The sequence below is a fragment of the Molossus molossus genome, unplaced genomic scaffold, assembly GCF_014108415.1.
Source record: "Molossus molossus isolate mMolMol1 unplaced genomic scaffold, mMolMol1.p scaffold_m16_p_17, whole genome shotgun sequence".
In the NCBI taxonomy this organism is placed as follows: Eukaryota; Metazoa; Chordata; class Mammalia; order Chiroptera; family Molossidae; genus Molossus; species Molossus molossus.
In genome coordinates this window covers 60268212-60293288 of record NW_023425352.1, presented here as the reverse complement: position 1 = coordinate 60293288, position 25077 = coordinate 60268212, and the positions used below count along the sequence as shown (strand labels likewise).

At 51.4% G+C, this 25077-nt stretch overlaps 2 protein-coding genes across 2 annotated transcripts; one reads left to right on the top strand and one right to left on the bottom strand.

The window, feature by feature from the left end:
• The first annotated feature begins 1945 nt into the window (after nucleotides 1-1945).
• On the top strand, nucleotides 1946-4810 carry LOC118632571 (mannose-binding protein A-like). Its single transcript, XM_036265780.1, has 4 exons — nucleotides 1946-2126; nucleotides 2533-2649; nucleotides 3727-3801; nucleotides 4437-4810. Exons 1-4 carry the CDS (start codon nucleotides 1946-1948, stop codon nucleotides 4808-4810), a joined length of 747 nt encoding a protein of 248 aa, XP_036121673.1.
• An 8574-nt stretch (nucleotides 4811-13384) lies between these two features.
• SFTPD (surfactant protein D) lies at nucleotides 13385-24736 on the bottom strand. Its single transcript, XM_036265572.1, has 8 exons — nucleotides 24717-24736; nucleotides 22009-22207; nucleotides 18004-18120; nucleotides 17640-17756; nucleotides 17229-17345; nucleotides 16723-16839; nucleotides 16105-16188; nucleotides 13385-13885 (listed from the first exon to the last, which is right to left on the bottom strand). The coding sequence occupies exons 2-8, from the start codon at nucleotides 22202-22204 to the stop codon at nucleotides 13509-13511; spliced, it is 1125 nt and encodes a 374-aa protein (XP_036121465.1). The 5' UTR covers nucleotides 22205-22207; nucleotides 24717-24736; the 3' UTR covers nucleotides 13385-13508.
• Nucleotides 24737-25077: the final 341 nt, after the last annotated feature.

Below are 25077 nucleotides of genomic sequence, written 5' to 3'. Positions count from 1 at the left end.
AGATAGAGGGAAGTGTCCTGGGCAGGAACAGCTAATGCAAATGTCACATTCAGCTTAGAATGTAACTTACCTACAAATACTTCTTGTACCTAGTCCTGTGACATGCCCAAGGAAAACATCCGTTAAATGTTCTGAATAAGAAGGTTGGAGTGAGGAGAGTCAGTGTTGTCAGTAGACTAAACACCAAAGGAGGGGTGAACTAGTTAGAACAACAGATACAGAGGTATGTGCCTCTGCATGTGTGTGTGTGCACGCACATACACGTGCAAGTGAGTGCACATGTGAACGTGTGTATGTTTGGTAGAATGTCTACGCATGTCTGTCCTGTAAAAAATATCTGTAGGAAAATATCCAGAGAATCTGTGATCCTAGAGGATCAGTTAACAAGCCAGAGCAATGGATACATGGGAAGGGGCAGCAGAAGGAGTTTAGGATATTAAAGTAGAGAGCTGCCCAGTGCCATGCTGAAGAGCCCACCAGCAGCGCCGGAGAACCACCCAGCATACAGCAGTTCTAAGGATGGTTGTTTATTAACCTGGGGTGATGGCCAGTCCCTGGTCACCAGGCTAATTGGGCCCTGATGTTGCTGAGGCATCTGCCAGAGGCCTGAGCTGGAGGACAGCTTCCCGGCCACAGCCTTCGTGCTCTGAGGAGGCCCTAGTAAGTCATTCTGGAGGACAGAGGTGGAGCCCTGGGCCAAGAGAGTCTGGCCACTTGACTTAATCCTGGTGAGGTCCAGGAAGGGGCTTTGATGGGGTTGCCAGGCCCACTCAGGGCCTTGGTCTCTCTGACCTGGGGCATTTATGTTCTTCTTGGATCCAGTTGACCATCTGCAAACTGAAGGGTGATCTTTTCAGTCAAAGGGAAGAGTGGAAGTAGGGTATGTTTCAGCCTAACCTTGACTTCCAGCATAATCAGGGAAGGGCTGGGGTGGGTGAGGGGAGAAGGTAGAAAAAGGAAAGGTGGAGAAGAAGGGGACAACTCACTCCTCGCTGAGTCCTGGAGGAAGGGAGGGCTCAGGATGCTGACAGGGCCGGCAAGGGCAGATGAGTAGTTGCGCAATAAAGGTCAGCAACACTGCGATCAGCAGTCAGGGCGGAGCAGGGAGAGGCCGCGGGCGGCCAAGGCTTCCTGGAACAGGACCCGCCTGAGCCAAGGCTCAGGGGATCTGACAGCAGGGCGGGTACAGAGCTGGGGGCTCTGGGCAGCTCGTCAGAGAGAGCTTTCCTTTCTCCTCCCCTCCTGTTTCTATTTCTTTATTTGGTTAATATCGGAGGTATCAGTATGAACTTAAGAATTCTTTTTTATTTAATATGTTGTAAACCATTTCTATTATTATTTATTTAGATACTCAGATTTGGCCGGTGGGGCCCCTCAGGGCGGGGGAGGCCGGGGCAGCAGCAGAGAATCTTCCGAGAAGCTAATTCAGCCACACCCAGTGTAAACAAAAAGTCAAGGAGCCCGAGTTCCGGTTGGCAAAAGTAAAAAATAAAAAATGGCCTGGCAAAAGAAAATTGTAATCAAGGGAAAAAAGCAAATCTAAGTCTTATGTGGCCCGGATCAATGATCACAGGATCTTTCTGAGGGTCAAAGCCCTGCCTCAGGGTACTTTGGGTCCTGAGCACCCAGCGCGGGCCTGTCATAGAGACTTTAGACAAAATGACTGACAGGCTCTTGGGAAAACAGCTGTGGTTCTGAGAGTAGGTGGGGCCCCAAAGTGTAAAATAGGGATTTCTATGTGAAAGGAGAGAATGGATGTCATAAACCAGGTCCTTCCAAGACATGAGCCTTGTCTGTCTCCTTAGTAGCCTGAGAGTAACTCAGAGTCAGGGTGAGTGTCTGCTGTCCCCGGTCCAACACACCAGAGGTGGCACCGAATACTGAGTAAACAAGATGACACAAAATGATTTCCCTCAACTTTTCCACTACCAACCAGGTAAGGACCATGTTCCGGTTTGTATCACTTCCTGTCCTCCTGTGTGTGGTCACAGTGTCCCGCTCAGAAACGAAAACCTGTGAGGGTGCCGAGAAGACCTGCTCAGTGATTGCCTGTGGCGTCCCCGTCACCAACGGCACCCCAGGCCGAGATGGGCGAGACGGACCCAAGGGAGAAAAGGGAGAACCAGGTACGGAAGGCTTATCTGACTCCTCAGCCTTTTCTCCCGGGAGCAGACGGTTCCCTCTGAGGGGTCTAACACAGAGCCGTGCGCAGGCTCGTCCTTCACTGTGGTGGGTGATGGTCACTCAGAAGAGAATAAGTCTGGGACAGTGTCATTCTCTCCTAAAAAGGATGTGTCTCTGGTTCTCCTGGACCCCACATTTCCATGCAAGAATTGATAATGTGTGGTTGGCCGTTAAGAGGGGTGCCCTGCCTGCCTGGGAAGCTGGCCCTGGGATGAAGGAGGTCTTTCTTTTTCGGGCCACCGCTCGTTTACTGGTGGTTTCTGGAGCCAGTGTGAATCTAGTGTAGAGTTCTTGGAGGAAGAGAATGAAGGACAGCCACTGGGTCACATTTCCTCTGTCTTCCAACAGGGCAAGGGCTCAGAGGCTTACAGGGCCCTCCGGGGAAAATGGGGCCTCCAGGAAATATAGGGACTCCTGGACTGCAAGGAGTAAAGGGCCAAAAAGGAGATCGTGGAGACAGTTCAGGTAAGCAGCTCGTCCCAGCATGGTGTGGGACGCGGGCCTAGAGGGAGGGGACCCCCCGGCCCCCTCGGGCAGGTGCTCACCTCGCGTCCTGCCCCAGCACGCTCATGCCTACCAGTCTCCCTTGGGTCCGAAGGGGTCCCACGGGGCCTGAGGCAGACTGCAGCCTTGCCGACCACCCCCAGCAGGCCCTGCGGGAGACAGGCCCCAGCGCCCCCTCAGCTGGAGCAGCCAGCCCACTGCGAGGCTCAGAGATACGGGAGGAAGGGGCTCCTCGCAGGTGTTTAGTGTAAGTCTGTTAGCACAAGTGTGTCCTGGAAATGGTCTGCTTCACAAAACCCCTGGCGCAGGAAAGTAATTAAATGAATTCAGAGTGAAATGAAGTAGTAAAAGAAACATGATGACTTCATATAAATATTTGTCCACTGGCCCATCACAGTAATAAAAATATTAAAGAGTTAGCCTGGAATAAAAAATGAAAGAATGATTTAGAACATTTTTCAAAAAGGAGATTGAGCCCTGGCCTGTTTGGCTCAGTGGTTGGAGTGTTGGTCAGCGGACCAAAGGGTCGATTTCTGGTCCAGGGCATGTACCTGGGTTGCAGATTCGATCCCTGGCCCCAGTCAGGGCTGTGCCACAGGCAATCAATCGATCTGTCTCTCTCACATCAACGTTTCTCTCTTTCTCCCTCCCTCCCTTCCACTCTATGTAAAAATCAATGGAAAAATATACTTGGGTGAGGATAAAAAAATTAAAAAGAATGATTTAGTTCTTTTCTTGTAAATAATGATAGTATTGCAATATTTAAGCAGTATGTGAAGAAAAGAATTAAGAGCTATAGTTTATAAGTTACAGTTGTTATCATCATTATTATTAGTTGCAGAGTTACAGTTTACAAGAGTTATGAATTATATCTGAGAAGGCAGGAATACAGTTTATTTTTCTTTCACTTCTTTTTGTTTTCTTATTTTTTCTGAAATAAACATACTTCTCACTAAGTTTAAAAAAAAAAAAAACACTCTGCTTTACAATTTAGGGTCTTTTTCCTCAATAAATACTCTTCTCCCTGTGGCTTTGCAGTTGCTGAGACGAAGCTGGCTAGCTTAGAGAGGGAGATAAGGAGCCTGAAGTCTGAACTGGACCACACCAAAAAACGTAAGCCTTGCCGCCCCCACGGTGTCCCTGGCTCTCCCCCCTTCCACAGAGCGTTCTAGGTTGTCAGGAGGGGGAAGGGAGCTAACACTGTGAACACTCAGTATGTACCAGGGCCTGTGCTGGGTTGGCACGTTCTCATAACATGGTTTCAATCGACCCTCTCACCACCTCTGTGAGTATCACACCTATTCTATTTGCTGGTGAGAGAAGACGGGTCTGGGAATGGTAGATAATCCATTCGACATCACAAGGTGGGAAGTAGCCAGGGAAAGACTGCATGGAGGATGCTGACCAGAATCTTTGCTCCTTCCCAGCATCCCCTGTTCTCAGAGGGCTGTCCATACCTCTTTCTTGTCCTGGCCTCCAAGCCCGTCGGTGGGGCCCACGCCTGTTTCCCCACGGCCTCCAGCATGGGGACAGTTTGTAACAGATGACTGTCTCCAGCGTAGGCTGTCCCGGGAGAGGCAGGCTTCCTGCCAGGGCCTTGCTCTGTGACTGAGGAGCTCTTCCTCAGTAGGGTTTGCCCTGAGGAGGCTGAGCATGGGCTCCTGCAGAGTCCTGAGTTCCCGGACGAGGACTTTATCACAGGCTGGGCTCCAGGCCAAGTCAACCCCACCCACCCTTTGTGATTTCAGTGCAAGCCTTCTCCTTGGGCAAAAAATCCGGAAAGAAGCTCTATGTGACCAATGGTGAAAAGATGCCATTTTCCAAAGTGAAGGCTCTATGCGCTGAGCTCCGGGCCACCGTGGCCACGCCCAAGAATGCGGAGGAGAACAAAGCCATCCAGGACATGTCCAATGGAGATGCCTTCCTGGGCATCACAGATGAAGTGACTGAAGGCCAGTTTGTGTATGTGACAGGAGGGAGGCTGACCTACAGCAACTGGAAGAAGGATGAGCCTAATGACTTTGGCTCAGGGGAGGACTGTGTGCGCCTTCAGAAGGACGGGCTCTGGAATGACATGCCCTGCTCTTCCCCCTCCCTGGCCGTGTGTGAATTCCCAGCCTGAAGAGGCTGGTTCCTCACCCCCTTCTTGGCTCCCTGCTGAGCTCTCTGCTGCTCTAAAAGAGAATTGGTTCAGTGCCGGTTATCTCACGCTCATTGTTGACTCGTGCCTTCGTGGGGACAGAGGAAAATGAAGGGATGTGTTTGATTGTGGGACAAGGAAGTGAAAAGAGGCTGACAGTGAGACATGAGGGGTTTCTGGTCCAGTTCTTGGCAAAGGACACCCTCTGTCCTGCCTAAGAGCATAGCACTGGGTCGCAGTCAGCCATGGCAAGGGCCCAGTCTAGCCCTCTCCTTTTTCAGCGAGGACACTGCAGCCCCCAAAGGGACCAGTGGAGGGCCACATTGGTGTCAGAGTCAGCAGCAGATCTCAGCCTCCGAGAGATCCAACCCCTATTTGTCCAAGTGTTGCTGCTACTTGATGCTAAGCTCTCCTGCCCTCGACTTCTCTGCACAGCCCTACCCACCACATGCACATTGTCTTAGTTCACGGCAATATCCTGTATCAATGTTAGAATGTCCACACCTGTCAGAGACCCACAGCACAGGGGTCACGGCCAGGCACTGGACTATGTATTTGTACATGGCAGAGAGCCTCTGACCTGGAAGGTTTGTTTGCTCACGATTGTGCAACTGAGCTTTGCTTTAGAACCTGCCAGGAATCAGGGATTTTCCCCATTAACCAGGAAGAGGCTGAATGGCATCATGGGGATGTTGGGAAGCAGACTTTGCAAAGTGATGTTGTCTTAGTAATTCTGAGTGGTTGAGGGAGAGCTGAGAAGAGAGGAGGAGCTCAGGGCAGGGGTCCATCTGGGAAGGAGTGCTCCTAACCCTGGCTGCAACCTGTGTCCAGAGGAGACAGTATCTTCAGCCAGGGACCAGTCTTTTTTCCAGGAAACACAAGTGTCATGCTCCGAAGAAGCAGGATGCAAGTAGCCATTTATTAGCTAAACAAATGCTTGGGGAGAGCTGGCATGGCCAGCCCAAGGTCCAGCCTGCCCTGTCCTGGCAAGCAGAGTACTTGTGTCATCGCATGCGGCTCTGCAGAGCAGTGGCCAGCAGAATGGCCTGGAAGGCTTGGCACAATCATAGGGTCAAGTTGGTTCTACTCTGGACCCAGTGCATCAAAACTCAGAAATCTTCACCTTTGTGAGGCCCCTCGGTGATCCAGAAGTTTGGCCAGTTTTGGAAACCACTGATCAAAAAAGCACAAACACAATAGCTCCTTTCTGCCTGCATCTCTCCGTCACAGGGAGGCCCTGGAGCGAGGAGGCCAGGGCTTCTCCATCTTTGTAGGCCTTTAACTCTGTAATGTCAGGCCTCAGTGCCCCACTAGGACACAGCAACTGCTGACCCGAATTCTTCCCTCTGCAGTTCTAGGGTCTGACTTCAGGCAGGAGGTCTGGGCCTAGAGCAGCGCCGGGAAGCATCAGATGAGGCACGGGCAGGTGACACACTGAGGGGAACTGTGTACGCATCGCTGTGGGGGTCCTCGTGCGTGTGAGTGTGTGAACTTCTATATAGAAACCAGCAGTCCCAGTGCTTGGAATTCCTAGTGTCCTGCTAGTGGGGGGTCTCAGCCCTGCCTTCCCCCAAGCCTTTCTCTGCACACCCCTCACTGAGGAGCATTGGCTTGGGGTGGTGTCGGGGCTCTGGGTGACGTATGTGAGTGCTTGGTCAAAAGGGTGCACAAGCGGCCCTGAGCTGTACCCTGGGACCCCTTGGGCTCAACAGAGATTGTGTGGGTGATAACATGATCCCCCTCCTGCCAGGTCTTGGTCCTTATTGTCACCATTGTCCTCCCCTCCAAAGTCTTTATCTGACCACTGAAGCTAAGGTTGTTACTCCCACCCAGTCACGACTGCAACACCCGGTTTTATTTTCTTATTAGCGATTGTAAACATCTGAAATCATCTTGAGCGGTTCCTGGTCTGGGTCCTTTCAGTGCAGCAGTCATGAAGGACTCTGGGGCCGGACCACCTGGGTCAAACCCTGGCTCCACCCCTTTGCAGCTGTGGGACCCTGAGCAAGTCACATATGCTCTGTGCTTTAGTTCCCTCTTTGGTAAAATTGGGGTACAAATAACGCCCACCTCACTGGTGGTGTGAGGGATACATGCAGTAAGGCGGCCAGGAGAGCACTGGCCCCCAGCAAATGCTGTTCAAGCATTTGTTCTTGTCGCTTTGGTTACTACAACAACGTGTGCCATAGTAGGAAGTCCCAGGGTCTGTGACAGGCCTGGGGACCACAGTACTTTTAATAACTGTTCGATGAATAAACAAATAAATGAATATATTGCAGTCCTCCTCCAAAACATGTGACCCAAAACCTTCTCTGGAGCTTGACTCAGTTCCAAGCTGGATCGAAAACAGAAGCTGCCAGACTTCTTTTGCAATGTGGCTCTGGGCACAGCCATCTTTCTTGGGTAATTGGGTTTATTTGGGCAGCAGGAGCTGTGGCCTCATGCTGCCCTCTGCTGGTGTCTCTGAGATAGGGTTAGCAAACAGAGAGAGTCACGTCGGGGGCCAGGTGAGTGGTGGGGTCCCATGAGTCTCTTGTCTGCAACTTCTGATGTTCCTGCTTTCTCCCTTCTGCCCTGGTTGCTACACCCACTTAGAATGCCTTTCCAATACCCCTACCCTTCAGGGCCAGATCCAGACACTCTCCCACGGGGTGACCAGCCAGCCTTTGCTGTCCAGCAAGCCCGGGTACTGGTGGAATTCTCTGTGTGTCTATCTCATTTCCACACCTTCACTGTGAACTCTTCAGGGCAGGGCCCATGTCCACCCCCACCCTCCTTCTTGTCTGCCCACCTCAGATCTCTGTGTCTAGGCTGATTTCAGAATCCCTGCTAGAACAGGAATAGCCCTGTGGAGGCTGGATGTGTGAGCATCTTGCTGAGCTACCTCTGTGATCTTTGGGGGTATCTCTGTGATGTTCAAGCAGAATCAAGCTCTAGACTTCCCTCCTCCCCTGCCCTTCAGCATCAGCTGGGAAAGATTGTGGACTTTTCTCTCAACCAGGTTCTATTTCAGAACACTGCTAAGTGTTTGCTTGTGATCTTTGTGGTGCAGAGGAGTTTAGGCTGAGGACCTGTAACTAAGGAAACTTGTGAGACTGCCCTGGGACCCATGAGGACATCAGGAGAGGGCTTGGTCCACAGAGAGATGGTGAGGATCTCCTGCAGGTGTCAAATGGAGATTACATTGTTGTCTTTCCAACTGTCAGTCTTGTTATAACTCTGACCTTGAGCTTCCTGGAAGCCCAGCTGATGGAAGCACCAGGATTCTTGAAGAAGGGCCTTCACCTGCCTCACTGATGAAGCCCAGGAGATCCCCTGCCTAGATGCCCTCAGGTCCTGCAGAGCAGTCCACCCCGACTCCCACTCCCCATGTCAGAGGCAAACCAGGCTACCTACCTACCTCCCGCTCAGCCTGGATGAGACCCTGGAAGCTTTTAACCCTGCAGTTATTACCAGTGGATCTGAGATGGTGTGTGGGAAAGAACTCATTATTCAACCCTGCCTTGTGCATCACCGATGACTCCGTAGGAGAGTTGCAAGTGGGACCCTTTATCCAGCAAGAGCATCCTCTGGAGAGCAAACTTGACCCTCTGGGCTAACCCTTTCTCGTTCTCTGTCTGCAGTTCCTAGGTGATCATCTCCCCTTACACTGATGAGGACTGGTTCCCAAGCACTCCAAAGTCTGAGGCCAGAAAATGTGGTGTGCATTTTGGATTCACTACATGAAAGGGACCTTTCCAGAGGTGTCCAGAGGTGTCCAGAGGCGGAAGCACCCACTGGATCTGAGCTGGAGGATGGATGGATGCATCCGAGACGACTTAACACCACGCTCAATGTCCATGCTTCTACCTTTTTCCTCTTTAATAATGAAAGTAAAGTATATTTTTCTCTGAGTATAGCTTTAATTCTAGTCCATAAGTTTTTGGATACTTATTGCTGTTTAATTTGAGTTTCTTTAATCACTATTAAGATTGTACATTTTTCATGTTTCATTACTATTTGCCATCAGTATTTCTTATTTTATGAATTTCCTCTTCTCATTCTTAGATATTTCTCTTCTCTTTCCTACTTTGATATTCATCATTTATTATTGATTTATCTGTTATGTGCCTTGAAAATAATTGAGCATTTTAATTTTATCTTATGTTGTTTTACTTTTTGGCAGAGAAGTTTTATATTTTAGTGTGTGTATAGTCAGATGTATCAAGACAATTGTTCTGGGTTTTCTTCTCTGATATCATACCTAGAGAGCGCCTCTCCTCTCCAGGACTACATAAATCACTACTTATATTTTCTTCTGATTTGAATTTTATATGTAACTAAAGGAACTTGCTTTTATTTTTCTCTAAATGCTTAAACATTTAATTAAGAATTATTAATTGAACTATTCATTTTTTTCTATAGTCTTAGTAATCTATTTTTATCATGCATATATGATGTGTATACATACTTGGGCCTGTTTTTGGTGGTTTTTATACTGTTCTATCTATTCCTGTGTCAGTAACACACTATTACAATTATGACAGATTTATAAAACCCTTTAACATAAGATGACCAAGTCTATTCTCATTATGTTTTTTAAAGTAAATTTTCTGGCTGTTCTGGGATGATCATTCTTTCATAAGACCTCCTGATGAGGTCTTGTCAGCCTTGCTCTTCTGAGTCTTTGGAGAATTCACATCCCTCTCATCCTCTTCCTATAGTCTCAGGCCCTCTAGACAGGGCCAGGCCTCCCGGGCTTGCACAAACCCCAGCACTGGTGTACCCTCCCCTTCCTGCCCTGATCCAGCCCTCTACTCAGAATGCATTTCCGTGGCCTGAAGCTGTCATCTGACATTTGGCCCTGGCCTGACCCCAGCCACTTACATGTGAAATGAAGCATTCAAGGAATTAATAAAAGTGCAGAGGCTGGCAGTGTGGTCACAGAGCTACTTCCTCAGATCAAAGGGCCTGGAAACATCTTGAAAACATTTATTCAGCCCTACAAGCAGACATACAAATAGGAATTGAGGATCCATTTACTCAACTCTTTTATTTATTCATGCTGTCCACTTACTAAAAAAATATGAAAAGTACTATTTTGCTCAGGTAGAAAGGGCCCTCCTGAGTCCCTCTCTGGCTCAGAAATGTTTGAGCCAGGCAGTCTGAGAGACTGTATTGCTTATGTAAATGAAAGTCAAATAGGTGAATATTCAAAATTTATGCAGGGAAGATGGGCTGCATATGCTGCAGTAACAACCTCCAAATTTCACTCAAGGTCGAAGTAGATCCAACCAAGCAATCCTCAAGGACAATTGTTTACTATGCATTTGCTCAGGCTTCCAGAATGCTGGATTATACCACCAATGCTTCTGCTATCACCATGGCAGCGGCAGAGAGGGCATTCCGGAACTGTGCACTCATCCTCATCACCTAGAGCAACACAGGTCACAGACCTGCCTTCATAAGACCTCTCTTATTGAAATAGTGACCCAAAAACCCAGTAAACACTACCACAAGATACCTGCTGCCAGCTATATGGAGGCCTAATAGTCACAGTTGGGTTGAACAATAATGAATGTCTTGGTCTCTGAGTAGCTTGGTGATTGCACAAAGAGATGGCTCTTCTCTGTTCCTCTGGTCAAAAGATTTATAATCACCACTCATTTCCAGTCTACTTGTTGAGCACCTCTATTCTGTACAGGAACACAAATCTACAGCTTGTCCCTAATGTTAGGGACATGTAGGGCTGTAGCATCTATGAGGGTATGACCAGGTACCTGGATAAATATTTGACTTAGAAATTAATCTTTTGTTCCTTCTAATAGATACCTGGATTCTTGACTCTAATATATAAAACACAGTAACTTGAAAAGGTTAACACATCATTAAACTTGAATTAAGGATATCCAGAAGATAAGAGAGATTGAGAATGCCCTGAACTTAACCAACTCTGTTCTCAGGGTTTTATATCAAGGGAATTCAGAACAAAGATAGAATCTTAAAAAAGAGGAAACACCAGAGTACTCCCCACTGTCAGTTCATTATGGGATGTGAGCTGGTTGCATGGCAGGAGGGTTGAGAACCAGGAGGTGATCTGAGAATATTCCATTAAACTGAACAGGGGCTTCCCTATGAAACTGCTCTGGTTGTCACCTCCAGACATGGAAGGAACCCAGTCTGCTGCCATGATGTCACCTGGCATTGTGAGGGTCATAACATCTGAGTTGTTAAGAGTCATGCAGTCCTGGCTTCACTTGGCACCATGGCTACTATGGTTGATGTGGGGCTAATACTGTTTAAGATCTGTGTTGACTTCTGCCCGTGAATGTCAGTGCAGGAGAGGTCTCTGTGCTCAAGAATGGGTTAAGACCTGAATTTCTGAAATACGTGCCTTAGTCCTCTGCTTTGGTCAGGCTGTGTCTACAGAGCCCACATGACCTTCCTTACTTGTTCTCTGTGCTGGAGAGCAAATCAGACCCCATGCTGAGGTGGATCTAAAGCTTCTCCTAGGACTTGGGGTTTCAACACTCCTGGCCTTCAATACTTAGGAGATTATCTTTCTTCCTACTGAGTCACATAGTTCTGCCATTTTTCCCTCATTCTTATCAAGAAAAAGGTTTGGCTTAAGTACCGGGATGGGTAGCAGTCACTTTTAGAGGGTCTGCCCAGACCACATGACCTGGCATGGGTCCCAGTGGCCATACTGTCCTGTGGGTCAACGCCCAGGTTTAGTTTATGGGACCAGAAGTAGGCATCTGAGACAGGTAGATTTATTTCCATAGAAATTTTGACTTGATAACAAGCAAGAGTTTCTGATCTCTGTGTGGCACGATTCCCTGTGCTCCGGTAGCGAGAGACCGGAAGCAGAGGTGGTGGGAAGGGGAAGAGGCGGGGTGCACAGGGAGGCAGCAGCAGGGGGGGACAGTGCGGCTTGCACAACTCCAGTCCTTGGGCCACTCAGGAACACTTTGTTCTTAAAAACTGCCTCCCTCCAGTCGTTTTGTCTTTTTTATGTGCAATGAAAAAAAAGCCTTTCGAAGTTCCCTGCCGCCTTTGTCCAGGGGTGGCCTCTGTACTGAAGATTATTTGCTCACTGTTGCATAACTGATATATTTCAGAAGCTGCCAGAAACTGTTTTCTTCCCCCAGTAACAGGAAAAAGATCTTAGCAGAGAGCCTGAACTGTGTGCTGTTGGGAGGTGTGGCTTTTTGTTTTCTTTCTTTTTCTGTTTACCCGTCAATAATCACTTCATTTAAATCATTTTTTGTTTGTCAACCGTAGGTGACATACAATATTATATTAGTTCCAGGTGTACACCCCAGTGATCAGACAGTATACAACGTACTACGTGATCATCCTGATAACTCTCGTGCCACCTGACACCATACACAGTTACTTGATGTGGCTTTTTGTTCCCAAACATGCTGCCTATATATGAGGTGTGGCTGCGGGAGTTCTGGGAAGTGAGGTCCCACTTAGGGGGGCCCATTCAGGAGGGGCCAGAAAGGGCAGTCTTTCCCGTGTCTGAGAACAAAGGAGATGGTGGGTTTCCTGTCTGGGGGAGGGGTTTGCTGCTCTTTCCTATGAGCCTGTGGTTCATCAGGTGTCGTCCCAATTTCTTAAGCACAAGTGCCATTGACATCCACTAATATACAGAGGCCTTTGACCTAAGCATTTACAGACCAGAAGTATACAGTTTAGGGTCGGGTGACCTTGCACATGACCAAACTCTAGCACTAACAGCACCTGTGGCTGTGTGCAATCTCCTCCCTGCGTCTTGGTTTCCCGTCTGTGGGAGGGGGAGGAGGATTTACCCAGGCTGTGAGGTGGAATGGGGAAAGGACCTCCTGGGACGGGGGGCAGGAGGAGGGCTGGGATGAATCCGAGCATGACTGCACAGCCTCTGTGCCTGAGATGCAGATGGAACTAGGGTGTGTGGACGGTACTCCCTCCCAGGAGGTGGGAGGCAGTCTTTCTGACATGGATAGAAAGAGGTCCTGGGTGTGCAAGAATGAGGAGGCGTCTACTGGATATACGGCCAGCAGCCTGGCCAGGGAGGCAGGGACCTGCTGGGATGTCCCGCTGTGCTGTGCAGCTGCCAGGACTCAGGTCTTGAACAGGAAGAGGTCCTGAGCAGGGTGCCATCGGGTGCCATCGGTAGAAGGAATCTGAGTCATGGTCAGAATGGGCTCATTGCTGAGTGAGGGCAAGGAGAGAAGGAAGCGGAGAGTGGAGGCCCAAGCACATCACCATTAGTGGTCAAGAAGAGGAGGAGGGACTAGCAAGAGAGCATGACCAGGAAGAGTGGTGTCTTGGAGGCCAAGAGGAGGTGGAGTGACGGAGGAGGGAGTGACCGGCTGGGTCCAATGTGGCTGACAGCTCAGGGAGACGGAGGGCTGAGGAGGAGCCACTGGACATAGTGACAGAGAGATCTTTGAGACCTAATTTTACCCCTTGCAACTAGGAAAGCAGGCTCGTCCCTTCTTCCTCTGACAGTCTGCTGGTGTGCGAGACCAGTTTCGTGTTTTATTCTGGGAGAGGGGTCCACAGGAACCCTGCCTCAGGCCTCCTCCCACGCTCTGTGGCCAAGCCCTGGCCAGCAGAGGTGTCAGCCCTCCAGGAATGTGGCAGAACACGGGTCTGGGCCCGACTTGCTGACCAGTCTCCTGGGCCACGACTGTCCGCCCATCTCGGTGGCTCAGAACTCGCAGATCACGAGGAGACTCTCTCCACAGGACCTGTCATTCCACTTGCCGTTGGTGAAGATCTCCACACAGTCTTCATTCCCGCCGTTATTGTTGGGCTCCCCCGGGGCCCAGTTGGAATAGACCAGGGGCTCCCCCGAGGGGTAGGTGAACTTGCCCTCCGTCTGGGAGTCGGTGATGCTCAGGAACGCGGGCTTGTTCTCAGCTGTGACCAGCTGCCGCAAAGCCTCGTTCTCAGCAGCGGAGCGCGGGGACGGCAGTGTCCCCCCCGCCTGTGCGCAGACTCGCTGTGCGTCCTGAAAAGATCTCTCCAAGCCTCCTGTCTTGAAGATCTTCTCCCCGATACCTCGGCCGTGGGGGAAGAGCTCCACTAGGAGAAGAGGACAGGCAGGTTGCGGCTCTGGCAGCGCCAGCCAGAGCTCCATGGCTCTGAGACTCTGTGCCCAACCAGGGCCCTGGCATCCCGTACAGGGCATCGGCACCAGACAGGGTGAACTGAGGCGCTGGGCCCCAGGCACCCCAGCTCCGCAGTGCGCTCTACCAGGCGGTTCTGGGTCTCTAGTTACAGGTGAGGACACAGAACTCAGAGAGGTTACGTAAGAGGCTCAACTTCATCTGACCTTCAAATGTAGTATTGGTGCTTAAAACTTATTTGGTCTTACACTAAAGCTGAGATACGCTCTTTCTATTTACCCCGTGTGAAAAGCCAGCGTCGGTTTCTAATTACTGGGCAGAAGGACAGTTTCGGCCAGGGAAATGGCCCCAGGTCACTGGGGGCAGTCCCTGAGACCATGGAAACAATGTGGGTGCTCACTCTGATCTCACTCTGGACCCGCATAGCAGCAGGACCTGTGGCATTGACAGAGGGGGTCTGCGCTGCATGCGGGGTGTGTGGAAGGAGAGGACCGGGCGGGCCATCTGAGAGCAGTGATGTGCAGCCCAGTGCTGGCCTCCTGGTGCGCATGTGGGTGATACTGGAGGACTGAGTGAGGGGACGAAGGCATCAGAGAGGTGGGCTTGAGAGTCTAGGGCAAAGAGACAGTCAGCGCTGGGCAGAGTCCTGTCTGGGCATTGAAGGCCAGGTGTTCGGCTCTACCTTGGAATGACTGTGTGCCATTCAACTCTCTCTTTTTATTCCATTTCATTTTCCATCCCTCTGACTTCTGGATTTCTGCACAGAAATCTTCAGGGCTCCCAACAGGGCTGTGTCCTGGCCTCACAGAGCTGGTTAGGAGCCCAGGCTGCACCCCAACCCATTGCCCTTCTCCTGTGAGTACCTTCCACAAGGGCCCAAGGGGCAGACTCTCCACAGGCTCAGGAGGGCACCCAGCACATCCCTGGACCAGGTCAGAACCAAAGTTCATATGCCAATACATGCATCCGGGTGGGTACTCGCTTATGCTCATGTGAATGTGGCTGTGTGCCCATCTGACAGTACATGGAGCACTAAAGGTCCATCTGGGTGAATATGAATATATGTGTGTGTGCTCGTGTATGTAGATGATGTGAAATGAGTGATGGTGTGTATGTAAGTACACACACATGTGGCAGGTGCATATCACAAGTTTTCCTGTGCACAGTGTGCACAGAGGTAGTGAGTACATATGCAGATATGTTTCTGGAGGGAGGGAGACATAAGAAATGCTTGAAACTCTCATCCTTGGTACTTAGGTACTTAGTTGGCTTAGGTACCTAGGAGCCAATCCTATGTCTCCATCCAGTGTGCTTTCCTCCTTCAGAAACCCTTCTTTTCTTCGGATCAGTGAGATTTGCTGGATGATTTGAATTCAAAGCTGACACAGGGAAAGCAGTGGGGGGTACTTAGGGACTGGGTGGAGATTTCCACAGGCACAGGGCACTGGGCGGTACTCCTGGAGGACTCTGATTCCGCAGAAGTCCAGGGCTAGGGAAGAATCTACTTTTAACACCCAGGGAGATGCAGAGAGAGCCCAGCACTGGCCAGACCCAGAGGTAGCCTGCCCCTGTCAGACCCAGGCATGTCTTGGGCGAGATTCTAAAGGGCCACGTGCCAAGGTCAGGTCCTCACCAGCCTTGAACCCAAGGACAGCATCCCAGCCCCCACTCTCAGGAGTGTCTGGAGTCTGCTGCTGTGGGCTGGCAGCAACATCTTGGGGTGCTCAGCCATGCAGCCCCACAGAAGTAAGATATGCATCTCGGGTGGTTGGGTTTCCCAGATGTCACAGGGACCAGTATAGGTCAGCAAGAGAGAAGGTCTGCTGAACCGCACTGGGCTCGGGACATTGAACTGGCTTGGGTCACAGATGCGATGTTGGGGGCATTCTGAGGCCTGATGGCCTTGACCATGCTTCCCCCCGCCCACTCAGTGGTGACAGGGACCACATCTGCTGCTTATGCCTCGCATGTACTCCACTCCTGGGACACGTGGCTGCACTGCCTTGTCCCAACCCTGTCGGTAGCCCCACTCCCTGCCCCAGTCCCGGGTCCAGGTATTGTCCCAGCCCACCACAATCCTAGCCCCAGGCTTGCCTCAGGCCCAGCCAACTCCAAACCAAAACAGCCCCAGTCTGCAGCCACCCCTCCACGTGTGGCTCAGGTCCAGGAACTCACCTTTCCTGTACTGAGCGAGGGCTCCCTGAAGTCGGTGCACCTGCCCCTGCAAGGCCTCCACCTGCTGCCTCAGAGCCGCGATGTCTGCATGAGAGAGAGGCCAAGTGGAGACCGCAGAGCACAGCCAGGCAGCGCTCAGAGGGGCAGGGTAAGGAGCTGGGACTGGCCCTGGAAGCCAGTCTGCTGGCCCCTGCTGGCCCCTGCTGCCTACGGGACTTCCTGTGGTTCTGCCGTGAATACAGTGCCCCTGAGCAGGTCTTTGCACCACACTGACATGGACCCAGATGACATTTCACTCCAAATTCACAGAATCTGATAGCACTTCCCTCCGGGGAGCGGGGCAGACTTGCCCATCCCTCAGGGACTTCCGTCCTTTGGAATATTCGATGCTCACAGCCATCCAATGAACCGGGAAGGGAGCTGTGCTCATCCCAATAATCACATGAAAAAACTGCTCAGGCTCGCCCTCCACCAAGTCTAAACCAGAGCCTGACCTTCCTGCTTCCACCAGCCCTGCAATAGGCAGACCGCCGAGCAGAGGGGCTGTCCTGAGCTAAAGCGAGCCCTCCTCCCCTCCACCCCAGTGGGGGCTCCCAGAGCTAGGGGAGGCCACCTTACCTGGAAGCCCACTCTCTCCCTTTGCTCCTCGGTCCCCAGGAGCACCTCTGTCCCCCTTCGGTCCTGGGAGGCCCCTGGCACCGGGAGGTCCCTGTGGGCCTATGGCTCCTGCAGGCCCTGAGATCAGAGAAGAGTTGGGTGAGCTCAGCACACATTTTCCAGCATTCTCACCCTCCCAGTATACGGACTGTGCTATTGTCCAGTGATACACCCTTCCCAGAAACAGTCTGTCCCAAAGCCAGCCACACGCCCTCCCTGTACACTGACCATCCCCATCACCCCGCCTCCCACCTTCCCTGTGCTCAGACTGTCCCTGGTGCTCACACTGCACTCTGCCCAGTTACAGAGAGTCCCTCAAGCCCAACGATGTGCCCTCCTGGACAGGCCCTCCCCACTGCCCCGTGTTGCAGCTCTGACCTGATGGGGGGAGGGTGCAGGGATGGGCACGCAGCAGTGTCAGGGGCAAAGGAGAACTGAAGGCCTGCCCAGCTTCCTCCATCACTCACCTGCTTCCCCCGCATTTCCGGGGGCTCCAGGCTCACCAGGGGCACCTCGCTCCCCTCTGGGACCTGTGAGGCCTCTTGTCCCCGCAGAGCCCTGCAAGCCGGGGGGGCCCATTTCTCCTGAGGGAGGAACAGATGGGACGGGCGCTGCCGAGAGGGTGCAGCCTCTGGTATCTCCTCAAGTGGAGTTTCTCGCCCGCAGCTCCTTGGGGAGACTGCTCCCCACCACCTGGGCTGCTCCAGGGAACTAACAGGAAAGGACTGGCAGTGTGGGCTGGAGGGACGGGGCACAGCAGGACCTGCCCAGGGCTGCCGGCCTAGGCTTCCCTGGCCCTCTGGGCAGGCCTTAGGGCACGTCACAGACTGCCCCTCCTCCCAACTCCCCTCCAGACCACCCCCGTGCCAACCACCTACCTTTGGGCCCAGCCTCTCCTTTGGGGCCTGGTCTTCCTTGAGGTCCTATGTTCCCCTGCAGTCCCGGGGGGCCCTCTTTTCCAGCCGGACCAGGCCCACCTGGAAGTCCCGGAGGTCCTGGGGAGGAGGAGCAGCGCAGTCAGTGCACTCCATCTTTTCGGAAGTGGGAGTGCATGAAAAGATGAGAGCAGTCATAAAGTCAGAGAAGCAGCACCATCCTACAGATGAAGCCCAGCAGTGGTTGCATCCTTCCCTGCAATGACCCAGGGCCTTCTTCCTGGGATGGGCTATGTGCATGCTACCAGCATAGCCCAGTGGCTGCGGCGCCACTGGCAGACACTGCATTCCATGCCCAATTGCTCACCAGGTGGTCCAGAGTCTCCCTTTAGTCCAGGTTCTCCAGCAGAGCCATTGTCCCCTCTGGGCCCAACTGGGCCAACTCGTCCAGGCATCCCCATTCGTCCTATGGGTCCTGGTAACCCTGCAGTAGCAGAAGGAATGGACATAAACCCAGGCAGGTCTGGGGGAGCCAGCACCTGCCCAGTAAGGCCCCTGGCATCCCTTCAGACTCTAAGGGGTGTAGACATTCCGCCTTCTCACTCCTCAGTTCAGCGGTGGCCCTGAAGACGGGTGTGCACATCCACAGCCACAGGGGAGGAAGCAGGCTCACCAGAGTTAGAGGTGGATTCAAGCCAAGACCTATCTGATTTCCATGCAGTGCACCTTCCCTACCCCAAGGCCACAGTGTTTGCAGCAGGCAATCTGTCAGCACTTACCCTTGATCACGGACTCCTTACTTTCCCCTTCCTAGAATAAAACTATATCAGAAATGCCACTAGTCACCAGGGAAATGCGACTCAAACACACAAGATATAACTTCACACCTGCTAGAATGGCTATTATAAAAAACAAACAAAAGATCACAGTGTTGATGAGGATGTGGAGAAAAAGCAAACTTTGTGTGCTGTTGGTGGGGTTGCAAATTGGTAGAGACCAGTATGGAGTTTCCTCAAAAAATTAAATATAGAACTAATAAATAAAAATATGATCCAGCAATACCACTTCTCGGTATTTATCCAAAGGAAATGAAATACTAATTCAAAAAGATATCTGTACCTTCATGTTCATTGCAGCATTGTCTATGGTAGCCAAGAGATGGAAACAACTTAAATGTCCATGATGGATGAATGGATAAATATGTGATACACACAGACACACACACACACACAGGAGTATTATTCAGCCATAAAAACATTCCTGTTAATTGTAACAACATGAATAAATCTTGAGGGCATTATGCTAAGTGACATAAATCAAGCAAAGAAAACAAATACAGTATCATCTCACTTATATGTGGATTCTAAAATACAAAACAGAAAACCCAAACTTATTTACAAAATGTATTTGTTCAATAAGAAACCATCTAAGGAACATAAGTTAATGCTTAGCATTGGGCGAAATGCAGACGTACACACCAGGCCCTGCTCTGCAGGGTTCGTGGCAGAATGCTAAACTGCGCGGCGGGGAATGAGCATGAAGACAACGACCGCAGCACACGAACACATGCTCAAAGCTCTGGAGGACATGGGACTTGGAGGCTGAGGAGGAGTTAGGTAGCTGTGTAGAGGAGGGGTGTCATTTCAGACGTGGAAACCGTGCTCGCAGGGCAGGAGGGGCCAGGCCTGGGGGGCCTCTGAGCGTGTGCACTGCTCTCAGTTACAGTCCGCACGAGGAGGGAAATGAGCACCCAGGACAGGCCCCGCCCTCCATAGTCACCATGCCCGGCGCAGGGACAGAGATGCCGTGACCCGGGCTGAGGCTCTCTTGGGCTCCACGGGGCGGGCCGGCCGAGATGGCAGCAGGTAGATGGGCCAAGGGAAGGGAGTGCCAGGGGTTTCTGCTCACTCACAGAGGCCATGAGAGGGCTGAGGTGGGGAAAGGGACACCCTCAGCAGCAGGAACTCATGCCTCCTAAAGCACTGATTTTGTTTTTTGTTTTGTTTTTAATTTATTCTATTGCTGACAGCATTATAGAGGTCCCCAACCCCGCCTCCACCCAGCCATCCTAGTATCCCCACAAGACCTAGCATGCCACCTGAAGCGAAGCTTTCGGACCCAGCAGTGTGGCCTCTCTTAACTGGACCAAAACTCTTCTCCTTGCATCTCACATCCACTCATTCCACAGGTATTCACTGAGCTTCGACTGTGTTCTGTCCTAAATGCAGGGACACAGTCGTGAAAGAGGTAGACAAACAATCAGATCCCTTCCTCCTGGAGCTTAACTTCAGCTGCACGGAAACTGATAATAAAAATAAAATGGACAGTCTATGATTTACTGGATGAGAACTAGAGCCCAGAGGAAATGAATCCCACAGAGGGTTGCCAGGGCTGTCTCCTAAGCAGGGTGGTCAGTGAAGGGACTAGCCGAGGTGTGTGAGTGAGGCTGTGGGGGGAGGAGTGTGCCCGCGCGGCAGTGACGGGCCCTGGGGGCCGGGGCCCAGGGTGGTGACGGGCCAGCGAGGAGTGTGGTCGGAGCCCAGGGACTGTGGTGGCGGGGGGAGGAGGAGATCAGAGGAGTGAGCAGGGTGGTGTGGGCTGCTGTGTATTTTCCCCCGTGGGAGGTGCATACTGCTGGGGGCATGCTCACTGAAACCATCAGGGCAAGAATCTAGATGCTGGGAGTGAAGGGCATCATCCCTGTAACAACCCCCGAAGCAGGGTCCAGGTCTTACTGACACTCCATGATATGTCTGGGCATCACGCAGGGACTCCAGCTTCACCCTCCCCCATCTCAGGGCCATCCTGTCTTTACAGCAGCGTCTTAGGACCACCTGCTTCAGGATCTTCATGGCAGTTGTCACAAGTCCCACCCACACCGACTAGGTCAGGGTTCTGAGGCTGCTCCAACTTTCCAGGAAATTCTCAGACCCATGAGGGTTAAATGACTGAAGTGCCTGGAACTAAGGAGCCAATGTGGAGCCTGGTCCCCCAGTCAGACTGCACACTGTTCCCCCTCCTGGCACCCACCCAAGGCCAGGCTTGAAATGTGCACGGGGCACCTACATTAGAGAGGGACATCTCACCGTTCCCCATGCCACAGGTTCAGAGGCCCATGGTAGGAAAGGGCCCCCTAACCCAGGATTCAACTCAGGGACCTCTGGGAGCTGGAGCTGGGATTCTCCAAGAGAGCTGGCACCTGAATCCCAGCCTTCTTCTGAGTCCACTTCCAGGTGGCCTTCTTAAGCCCAGCCCCTTCCCATTGGGAACCACCTCTCTCTGTAAAGAATAGACAGATACATGCTTGTCCCTCACCCCCCAAAGCCTGGCAGTGTTACCTAGTATTTTCAGTTTAAATATCTTCTTCCTCCTTCAACCATAGTGCAAACTCCACAAAGATAAAGGCCACAGTTGATCCCTCCATGACCCCAGCCCAGTTCTTGCCAATCAGACCCCAACACTCCCTATGGGGCAGTATTTCTTGGATGATACTCTTAATAATAGTACCTTTGGTAAGTTCAGGAGAATTCACCTCACCGTACAACAGAAAGATGCAATTTTATCCTTAAGACTCAACAAAAAATAAAGCCTTGGCTCAATTATTTGTCACTGTGTGGTAGGTATCCTTCCCACTTACAGATGAGCACACTGAGGCTCAGGGACACTGAGTGGCTTGTCCCAGGGGTCCCTGCTATGGAGATGGAGCTATCAATTAACCACAGGTCTGTCTGATGCAGAAGCCCACGACCTTATCACCTTCCATATTGGGTGTCATTTAGCCTCCCTGCGTCACAATTTCACCACCTGTCAAATGAGGTTACTATGTCCCTTCTAAGAGGATTAAATGAATGATACAAGTGGATACCCAAGCACAGGGCTGGACAAAGAAATGTGAGCTCCCTTTTCTCCTGCATTTAGGGCGAAGTTTTTTGGTCAGCCTGAGTGAGGGGCCACGAAGCCTGTCTCCCACCTTCATGCGGCGGATTGATGAGACATTTAACACCCTGCACAGGCGCCATTCAACTACAGTGAACAATTGCTAAGTGCCGGAGCACGGTTCTAGAAGGCCCCAGATGCCAGTCATTACCCACTATTTGCTCATTCTTGGAATGAGAGGGATCAGAGATCCTAGGGGAGGAATCAGGACAGCTGGGTTAGCTGGGGAGACACCTGGGGGTTCAAGGCAGCCAGTCATTTGCCAACTGGTAAAGTGGTGTTACTGTGGACTGAATATCTAGGGGACTTATCCTTCCCAAGGAGGTGAGTTTCCATTTCCAAGGCTTCCACAGCAGATTACCCAGAGTTGCTGAATTGGTTACAATCCCAATGCCTACCCCTGCCCACCAGGACAAGCCCATGATCCCAGGTCTACCTGGATCTCCCTTCTCGCCCCGGGGACCCTCTCTTCCATCTCGTCCATCACGACCAGGCAGGCCATTCTCCACAGGGGTACATATAACCAGGGTGCAGGCATTGGTCACTGTTTTCTGGGCATAGGCCTTCACTTCTGTTCCCGTGGACTGCGGAGGCGGTGTGCACAGGATCAGCATGGAGAGAAGGAGAAGCATGGCCTAGGCGAATGCACAGAGAGGACATGCTCTTGATTCTAGAACAGGGCTCAGTGTTTGACCCAGCTCCTGGAGGTCCGGATAGGCACTTCTCGTACCTCCTCCCCCTTCTGCGGGATCGGGAGCAGCAGGACAGGGAAAGCAGTTCAGGACAAGGTGGGCATACAGTCTGGCCTGGGAGGGCATGAGTTATCCAGATGAAACTTTGACATGGGTTAACAGCATCATCTACCTCTTGTCAGGTGCCCTGTTTTGTCCTTCTAGTGACTCCTTTCACACTGTCATGGGCACAGTGGCTAGGATGCAGAATTCCTCACTGAGGCCATCTGTCACATCAGGAAGGATTCATGAAGTGCCTTTGGGCAGGACATTTCTCCTGTTTGAACTTCCTTCTCCCTGTCTGTATCATTAAGGTTCTTGGCTTAGCTCCAAAAAGGCAAACCTGTTTCTGGTCACTTGTAGCCATGGATGGACTAGCATGGGCGCTCTGCAGTGCTGGTCTAAAAAGAAGCCAGAGTCCGGAGCCTCTAAGCCACAATGTTTGGGGACCTTCGTCCTAAGCATAAGATGGGTACATGGCTACATTTCTGCCAGATGATTTGCCATTTCTGGACTAGACGCTGTCTCCATGAAGAAAGTGCCGGATGGAACCCAGGCAAAAGTCCTCAGGGATACGATATATAACTAGAGAGATCCTGGAGACCTGGAGTGCTGCGCAGTCCACCGAGACAACGTGGGAAAGGGCCTCATGGAAGAGGGGCACTGAGATGGCTCAGTCAGGAAGAGTAGGTAGGAAAGGACAGATATCCGATAGGGCCTCCAATTACCATGTCAGAGGGACTTCAGAGCTAAGTGAGATCACGGGGCAGGACCTGGTCACCCCAGTGTTGGGCTTTTTTCCTCTATGAGAGAAACGGTAAAGTTATGAGCAGGGAAAGAGCTCACAGGATTTGCAGAGTCTGGGAACAAAGCCTGAGGGACCGTGCGAAGGAGAAGCAGGGCAGTAGGCAGCCCGAGGTGGTGCGGGGGAGGTGGTTCCGAAAGACTGCTCTCTCCTCCAGCAGCTGGCGATTCTGGGCTGTGCAGGACCCTATTTAGCACTAGCCTTTTTCCATTTTGAATTTACCACTTACTCGGGCATCCTGGGAGTCTCTAGAAACACCCAGGTGAGCTCACAAGCCAGCAGCGACTACCTTGCTGCACGTGCTGTGGCAGAGGCTCAGCCATGGGCACTGAAGGACCCAGGCCCAAATCTGGGGAAGAATGGAAAGCAATAGGGATTCTGCCCAACAGCTCAAGGTGGCACATACGGCACCACCACCCATTGTAGCAGAAAGGGGCCTTGGAGGGAGCTAACACGGGGTTTTAGGCCTGGGATTTGGACGAGGCCTCTCGGCTGGGCCTAAAGAGGGAGTGGGCAGGGCCACAGCCCCGTCGACCTACGTAGTGTTCCATTTATGCCCAGATTTCAGACTACTTTTTTTTTTTTATTGACTCGTCTAAAAATTGGTTGGGCCCTGCCAGTTTGGCTCAGTGGTTAGAGCGTCAGCCTGCGGTCCAGAGAGACCCAGGTTCGGTTCCTGCTAAGGGCAGGTTCCTCTGTTGCAATTTGTCCCCGGCCCTGGTTGGGTCATGCAGGTGGCGACCACTCGATGTGTCCCTTTCACGTCGATGTTTCTCTCTCTCTTTCTCCCTCCCGCTCTATCTGAACAAAATATCAAAAAATGTCCTCGGGTGAAGATAAAAAAAATAATAATAAATAAAATAAAAATTGGTTGGAAATCAGTGACCTGGTCCAGTAAGTGTATTTTTTTTTTTTTAATCCTCACCCAAGGACATTTTTCCATTTTTTGTTCAGATAGAGTGGGAGGGAGAGAGAGAGAGAGAAATATCGACATGAAAGGGACACATCGAGTGGCTGTCACCCGCACAACCCAACCAGGGCTGGGGACAAACTAAAACCGAGGTACGCACCCTTAGCGGGAACCTAACCTGGGTCTCTCCGGACTGCAGACCAATGCTCTAAGTAAAAATTTGAAGCTAAGAGAAAAGCATGTTTATCCATGTCCCACAGGCAGTTGGTACCAGGATAGGCTTAGACCCTGGGCCTGTGAATGCTTGGTCTGTTTCTCCTTTACCACCCTTCTTTTCTGAAGAAAGCAGGGATGGAGTTGAGCCAAGGGAGAAGGCGGAGTTGCATTTCCACCTGAGGCTTCCAGACAATGACATGTGGGGTCTGCGTGGGTGTCACACCCCACTCACCCACCCACTCCCACCCAGAAAGCAAATCTCCCACTCTGCAAAGGAAGCAGAGTGAGGGGCAGAAGAGGGTTTTTATTCTCTCACTCTACCACCCTCTCATGCCCATGCCCACACCCACACCTCCTAGACCAGAACAGCTACATGGACCCTCTCTTCCTCAACACCAGTAAAACAGACCACCCGACTGGGCACGGGGATATTCACTGGACATAGATCAAACTAAATGAAAGCCGAGGACAGACACACTCACCGTTGCTTCCTCTAGGACTCCAAGACCTCCAGGCAAACTAGCTTTTCTTTGGCACACACTGGCTATTTATGCTGCCCTTTAATCAGAGCTGCCTTGCCCTGGTTTCCTGAGAACTTCTTAAGACGGGGCAATTTTCTTCCTTGTTGACTCATTCACTCTCACCCACACCCGGATTCTGGAAACCTGCCACTGATATTCTCAACAGTGCATACATATCACACCTCAGAGTTTACAGAGCACTCTCAGTCCATGACCTCAACTGCACCTCACTGCAGCCCTGTAAGTTAAGCACCATCAACCATGTCTTTATTTTATAGATATTCAGGAATTTGAGTTTTTAAGAAGACCAGCAAGTTGCACA